The following is an 8104-nucleotide window of genomic DNA, read 5'->3' on the forward strand; positions in this document are numbered from 1 at the left end:
CAGTGCAATTTATTCGACGTCTTGAGCATGAACCCCTATCCAAACCGCCCTGGCGCTTGAGTTCATGGATTTTATTATTTTTGCAAATGGTAAATGTCTCTGTGAGATGACAAGATCGAGGTTTGGGGAGTGGTTAGGATGACCAAAATGCTTTTTTTCTTCTCTTCTCTTTTCTTTTTTTTTTTTATTTGTATTTGTGTGTGTATCTCCAGAACTGTCCTCTAAGAGAGAATAAGCTGCATATTTTTTAAATGTTATAAACTATTAATAAAGTGAAAAAATATTGTTTCTTGTGGAAAAAAAAAAATACCACTGTGCTACTGTTCAACTTCCCAGATGCTCTGATATTCCATGTTGACAACAGAAACGAGTGTGTGCCAGTTTAACGAGAACACTGGCGTTTGATTCCCATTCCTATCTACTGTACGTTGGGGAAGAGCAGTGCACTGGACATTAACATTACATCGCACAACATCCTGCATTGATTTCTGAATTGCACTGAATTTAATAGATTACAGAATTGAAACAGAATCCATTCGCTAACAGAAAACCACATGAATGCAGTTGTGTGTAGCAGCTGATGAGTTTGTCTGCTTAGTCCAAAGTGAAGTATTAGTCGAGATATCATCGCTGTCCAAAAAGAGGTATCTCCAATATAGTAACTTTATAGGAGCTGTCAGAAACATTCTAAACTTTGTCAATTTTACCCCAAGAAATTGCATTCTATTGGTCGGTTTTATCATGAAATTTTAACACACTGTTAAGAACACCTGCTGTGTTCAAATGTTGAAGAAAAAGAAATATCTGGAAAAAAAAATGTTTTAGTTTTTTCCTTTTTTTGGGCAGTGATGATATTCTGGAGGTGAGATGCTGTGTTGTATGTCAGTCAGTCAGTCAGGTTCTGTAAGTGCAGTAGCGTGTGTGTGTGTGTGTGTGTGTGTGTGTGTGAGTGTATGAGAGAGTGTGTCTGAGACTGCCTGTTTGTGTGACTGTATGTTAGATCATTCTTAACTCCTCAACATTTCTGCCCAGCAACATGTGCAAGCTGTGTTTGTACAGATGATGTTAACAGTGAACTGAGATACTTTGCTCTTTCCAAACCAATAAAAGATGTAAGCGGAACGTATGAATTTGTTTTTCTGAATGATCTAATAACCACATGTGCTTAACAAATCTATAATTAGCTACTGTGTGTGTCTATTGGAGCTAGCGAAAAAAATTATGTATCACATTCTAAGACCTAATTGGTGGGAATTCCACAGATATTTTTTCTCTTTTTATCGCATAGTTAAATCAAAATGTAAGCAAAGGTAAACAGTCCTTTAGCATGGTTTCAAGGGAAATGCGCCGTTCAACAGAAACTTAGCGAGTCAGAATTGTTCACAGTGGAGGTGATAAGAACCAGACATCTGAAGCCTTCAATAGCACCCTCATAGAAAGGTTGCATGAAATGGTTACGAATATGCTGCCTGATGCCTGAGACATTGTTTTGCCATTATCATTACATGTACAAACTCAGATGTGTAGGTGCATTGTTCATTTTGGATAGTAAATAAAATGGCTATATTTGTGTTGTAGACATTGTTACCCCTGTTCCTGTCATCACCACTGTAAAGAAATCTGAGGCAGTACGTTTCCTACAGTGCTACAGTGCAACATTTTACATCAAACCACTCTGAATGACTTTGTTCACATCTCAACCATTGAACTATCAAGCAATTTTGAAAAATCAGTGTAATTCCCCTTTTGATGGACTTAGCAACAGGAATTAAGACGTTTAGGCCTGTGATGGTAACAGAATCCTCTTTTACAGGTCACTGTTTGGTAAATAAAGGCGGTAGTAATAGACATAGTATGACTGGGTGACCAGCTAAACCAGAATTAGACCAGCATAAACCAGCTTATTATGTATGCCATGCTGGTTTGTGCTGCTTTCTTTCAGCAGTGATAACAGCCTGAAAAGTTATAAACAAATATTTTGAGACTTGCTTTAGTATATAAACTACCATTTAGGATTAATTACATTGAAGACACCATATAAGTCCATGATTATGCAGCAAAATTTATTAGACAAAACTTGCAAAATATACAATTCAAGACTGAAATTATTTGAAAACATAAAATAGTTGGCATGAAATCTCTTTTTCTCCACAAACCTTTTGTATAATATTGAACACATATTTAAACAACATGGTTTGGCTACTAAATGTTTGTTTATATGCCCTTAACACTTATTTTACAGGCACTCACTGATTTGCCAATTATCTTTCATGCCATGAGCCGTAGAGCGAGCTGATCTTTAGTAATGGCCTTAGGATCCCTTACACACCACTGAGCGTGTGAGAGTGTGTGTCCGCTCCTCAGCACAGGTAGGTGAGGTCTCTCTTTTGGCAGCCCACCTGACAGCACATGTTGGTCATCAGGTGGTTTATATCTCGTGTCGACAGGTCTAATCCTTCGCTCTCACTCAGGTCCTCAGCGCTGTTCTGCTCTCCATTCAAAATCCCTGTAAAGCACAGTTCATACTTGGTTCAGTATGGGGTGTATCTGCTTTTTCAGTCACAGACTAGGCTGACGATGCACACTTTAAACTACTGAGGCAGGAAACAAACCAACAACAGAAGAAGGAAGGGGAATTCCACCAAAAATTTCTAAAATTTCTGCATGTTTCAGTCGCTGAGATGTAAACACAGTCATTCAGAGAATTCTGATGTGAAATGGTGCACTGTAGAGAAACTACATTTTAAATTTCTTACTAATGGCGTCAAGGGCACCGCCAGGGATTTTGGGCCCCATGAAAAGTTATCACATCGGGCCCCACCACCCCAGGCCGCGCAAAGCCTGAAAATATAACACTACAGACATGCATGCAACTTTCTGCATACAGTAGAATTTATACACTCCATAACACTGATACCATCTATAAGAAATGTAATTTTAATAATAAAATTCTTGAATAGAAAATCCTCTTAACACTAATGAATAACATAAATATAAATTAACCTTTAGGGATGGGGAGACAGGGTTGCTAAGCCTGAAGCTGCATCTGTTGGGTCTCATACCAGGCAACAAACTGGAACAACTGATTTAGTAAGAACATCTTGCTACAAGTTTGCCTGCATTGATTAAATGTTGGCTAAAAGAGGAGCGAAATGTAAACAAGTAAACAAGTAACTATGTTAGGGGAGCAGAAGTAGCCTATTTCACTATTGGCTAAGCTAACAGGTTTATCTCCACCACTCATGGACTACATCTGCCTAAATCTACAAATTTACTTAATGCTCTAACAACTTTTTAGGGCTCCTGTTAGTCACAGGTCCTTATAATTGCCCCCCACTGAAAAACGACAAAAATGGAGATATGAGGGTTTCTTCTGACAGCAGCAATATACATCAATTCTATTACTACCTAAAAACAGGACCAGTAGACCTACATATATGTTCTGAGTTCTTATATGTAATGTTGATAATGGTAGAAAAAAAGATTTTTTGGGTAATGTTTTGCCTTACAACACCCTGCATGTACCCCAACATGAATGTATTTTAAAAATATGTTTTAGGTGAAAAGCTCATCTCAAAATTATCATAAAACAATGTATCAGGTCTCAGATAATGTATTCATAAACGATATCTTGTAATAACTTTCTGTTTTGGGAGCTTTTATAGGCATTAAACTCTTCTGATGTCAGGTTCCTATCACCACCACTGAACAATTCTGACTCTGTAAGTTTCTCTAGAATGGAGCATTTCACATCAAACAACTCTGAATGACTTTGAATAAAGTGTAATTACGCAGACATTTAAAGAAAGAAAAAATAACTAATTGTGCAAATTATAATTAGCCATGCAGGTTCTGGTAAATTATAAGCTTTGCTAGTAGAGGGCAGTTTGAATACATGCAGTACATAGTAACAGCAGACATGTTTCATACTAAGTCTGTAACTGCTGATTATATTAATAATGGACAACAGCAAACTATGTATAACTTTTTGAAGATTGCAAAATACTTGACTCACAGAATATTTAAAAAAGATAAATATAAAATATGTACAAAAATACCCTGTGGCGAAAAAAAAAAATTACATAAATGAGTCTACCGGACTGTTTCTTACTGTAAGTGAGTCCAGTATGAGAATTTAAAATATGCATTATCATCATGCAATGTATATATCCAATATATAACCTGCAAATGGAAATTACACCGCTCAGAGTCAAATTAGGTGTACAATCATTTTTTCCAGGGTCCAGACTCCAGAGCTGTCCTGAAAGATTATGTAATTACAGTACAGAGAAAATCCAGTAACACAACGTGATGTGTGCATTAGTAATGCACATTAGCACAGCGTGTGGCTCTCCTAGATCAAGCAGGTCTGCCTTGAGCCATAACTACCTAATTGATCAGGTCTGGGTCCTGTTGCTATCATCAGGTTTATCTAGAGCAGATGCTTGAAGATCAAATGAATCACAGGTCACTGGAGGATTTGGCCAGAGCTATGACTGTGGCATTTATCTCATTTACCGAATGAGATTAAATCTGCGCATCAGAGGAACTTTCAATGATGCTTTAAGAAACAACTGAAGGAGTATTCAATGTTTTGTTTTTCCAACAGAGATGACATGTTGTGTCTGCAGGACTCACCAACAGAAGAAAAAAGTTGGCTTCTTTAGCTTTGGACTGGAGCTATGAGGCTAACAACTAGCACCATGCAAAATACAGGCCTGAATCAACACATATTTGCCTCAAACCATGTTCAGTTAGTCTCAAATAGTTTGCTTATGTGGTTACTGGACCTATATGACTGTTATAAATCTGTAAAACTCTGTACTACTCAGTTTCTCCCCCAGTTTAGTCATTGCTAATCCCCACCCACAGGCTAAAACTCCCCCATCACACAAAGCATTTAAGCAACAAAAAAGCAATTTTAGCTTTTAAGGCAACCACATTCACGGTTTATTCTGAGTAAGCTCAAATTAAACTGTATATTGTAGACATGCCTTGAATGCTACACTAAAAATATTAGTACAAAATGTAGGTTACAAGACACCTGCTTCTGTTTCTGTTCAGCACAGGCCAGCATGGTGGTCTAAACTGGTTTATGCTGGTCTATTTGTGCACTTGTCATTACTCTACTTGTGCATGGTCATTCTGGTTGACCAGCATACCCACATCCAAAGCACAACAAATACTGATTTTGCTGCTGATCAGCATATTAACTTCAGTTGCTGCTGACCAGCGTATCTATGTCCAAAACACAACATATGTTGGTTTTACTGGTGACCAGCCCTGCTGGTCTATGCTGGTGTTTCTCGCAGAGATGCATTTGGGTTAAGGGGACAAAATTTGATCATCATCATTGAGCTGGATAAAGTCAATTCACAGAGGGTCAACTCATATTCCAAAAAAGCCCAGAACTGACAGGCCATTACTTAGATTACTACTTCTAGAAATAACAGCATCTAAATGCATTACTTGCTCAGCCTCTGTAGCAAATAAAAGAAAAACATGTTACCTCTTTATAGTCTAATAATATTTTCTTAGTAGTGGTATGAATCACCTTCCATGTTCTGTGGAGTGAGCAGCCTCCTCCACCTGGACCCTCCGCAGGTGTAGACCACGGCCCGGATGAACTCACGGCCACACAGCTTGACCGTTTTGACCTCCGCCTGCACCTGCGACACACTACAAACAGCCCACAGCAGCATCAAGGGCAACAGAGGCAGCGTAGAACGCAGTGCTTTCATAGTTGCTCCCACACTTCCCTCCCTTTTCCCTTGTTGCTCTCTGTCTTGTTCTTGTGTCTCTCCCTGTAGTGCTGTCTTCAAGGCTGGAGGTTGGTGTCTGAAAGATGCTCTAAGGTGTGCTTCTTATATCTCTTCTTCAAACTCCACCCTGAAGTGGAGTCCCTTTTTATTGCCAGTTATCTCTAATGACAGGATGTGTATCTCGAAAAAAGGCATTCTCGACAGGTAGTAAAGTGCTTTACTGCCCCAATCTGGAATCAAATTACATCCTTTTGGGACAAGGCCTTGTCTCCTGACCGCTCCAGCATAATGGTTTGATTGCAGTGATCTTCTCTATAATGCAAAGCTAATCAAGTCATACATGGAGTAGCGCAGCTCCCCCTGCAAAACAGATGTCCAATATCTGCTGATCTGACTGACAAATTATGTCCTCAAAAACCAGTTGACCTACAAATAAAGAGTGCAAATGATCATGATCACAATCATATGACCCATTATGGCTTTACCGTCAGAGCACTGCCTCCCTCGGGATGGTTAAAACGTCCCCAAATGATATAAATATGTATCAGATATCATAGAGTGATGTTAGACTTTGACTAATGACAAGGGCAGCTAAGGCACCATTGTGAAAGCACATTGTTTAAACCCGTAAACTAACAGGCTATTTGGTAACTAATATGAAACTAATATGCAAATTACTGTATGTAGTAATAAGAATGAGGAATAAAAGTGTAAACCCACATAAGAACTCAATGTAAGAGGTGAAGAGATATATATATATATATATAATATACAGTGCAAAAGTCAAAAACCACCCTTCACTTATTTCATATCAAGTCAAAATGGCTCTTATATAGAAGTTATTAATTTTCCAGCATCAGAAAAAAGCAGAAAACATGTATTTAACAGAAAATTACACAGAAGCCTCAACAACTAAATATATATTTTTTCAGTATTTACTGAATCCACTCTTTGCCTTTATTTCATCTTCCATTCTTTTCAATTGTTTCTATTTTTCAAATAAAGCTGCAGGGATATTTTCACACCCCCAAAGTTCAGTCTTAAAAGTTGGTTGTATTTCCTGCTTCTCACAATCTAGTTAATCCCACACACATTCAGTGATGCTAAGGTCTGAGATCATTTCCTTTTCTCAGCTTTTGTATAGCTGCACATCCTTTCACACCAGTACTGTCGAGTTGTCCTCTCACAGTGGAAGGATGGACAGAAACACCTGTGGATTTTTTTCCAGATCTGAAGTAAGAGTGGAGCTTGATTTTCTCCTCGCTCTCAAAGATGAAAGCTGTAAGTACTGTTTATCTGATTGTGAGAGTTTTAGTGGTCTACCAGGGCTTGTATGGTTGTTAGGAGTCCCATTCTTTTCCGTATATTTTAATCATTTTCTGAGCTGCAGAAACTGTTTTTTTTTTGTTTTGTTTTGTTTTTGTTGTTTTACTTATTTTTCTTTGACCTTCCCCTTATGCAATGTATTATCTTACATCTAAGCTCCTCAAAAATTATCTCCTGAAAAATGAATAACTTGTACTTAATGACTGGAAATTAAATTTGATAATATTATTTTAAACATGTAAAAAAAGGGCTGCTTGTGCATGTAGACCATTCAGGAAAAGTCACAGACTTTCATTTTCAAGCACAATTAGTTGTTCATCACAAATAAAATAAAAGCCAGTCTACAGGCTGTGGTGCAGGCTAAACCCAATGAGATGAAAGATGGGTGAGCACTTAGGAAAGGTCTGTGACACACAGAAAAGCGACACACTGAATAAACCATATGCTAAACATAGGCAAAAGCACATCTAGAATCCATTTACTCCCATAACTGCTGTTCTTGTAAAGCTACAGACAGTATTTGCTCAGAGCCTCTGACTGAGCTTCAGCATTAAACTGTTTGATTTGCACTAAAGGACTCAGATTAGGGACCTCTCAGACAGGTCATGGATTACAGCAGTTCCCATAATGATAGCCATTTGCTGAGGTGTGATGGGGCTGTTGATGGCATGGATGGGTTGTAATCTGTCGAGAGGTTCTGGTAATCAGACCTCCATAGCCTCTCCATTAACTTTCAGTGTATCACTGTCATAAAGACCACATGCTCTGGGGATCTTTCAGTTCTGTGAACTAGTAGGTGTTTTGACAGTTATTTGTCAAAAAATACTAAGCTCAAATATCTTTTCAAATCATGATTTAGCTAGTTGGGAACTGGCAAAATATGCATAAATTCTTAGTGGACAAAGTTCTTCTTTTCCTGTCATGTTTGATTAAAGTGTAGTGGCTTTTGCCCACCTTAAAAAAGGCTTATTATTTCTGATTATGTGACTGTGTACCAGCAGGCGGTGAAAAACAAT

General features: G+C 38.1%; 1 protein-coding gene across 1 annotated transcript; it reads right to left on the bottom strand.

The window, feature by feature from the left end:
• Window positions 1-2042: 2042 nt before the first annotated feature.
• Window positions 2043-5758, bottom strand: insl5a (insulin-like 5a). The gene is made up of 2 exons (XM_036569530.1): window positions 5555-5758; window positions 2043-2506 (listed from the first exon to the last, which is right to left on the bottom strand). The coding sequence occupies exons 1-2, from the start codon at window positions 5739-5741 to the stop codon at window positions 2361-2363; spliced, it is 333 nt and encodes a 110-aa protein (XP_036425423.1). The 5' UTR covers window positions 5742-5758; the 3' UTR covers window positions 2043-2360.
• Between the last annotated feature and the right edge of the window lie 2346 nt (window positions 5759-8104).

Source organism: Colossoma macropomum, unplaced genomic scaffold (assembly GCF_904425465.1).
Source record: "Colossoma macropomum unplaced genomic scaffold, Colossoma_macropomum, whole genome shotgun sequence".
NCBI classification, from domain to species: Eukaryota; Metazoa; Chordata; class Actinopteri; order Characiformes; family Serrasalmidae; genus Colossoma; species Colossoma macropomum.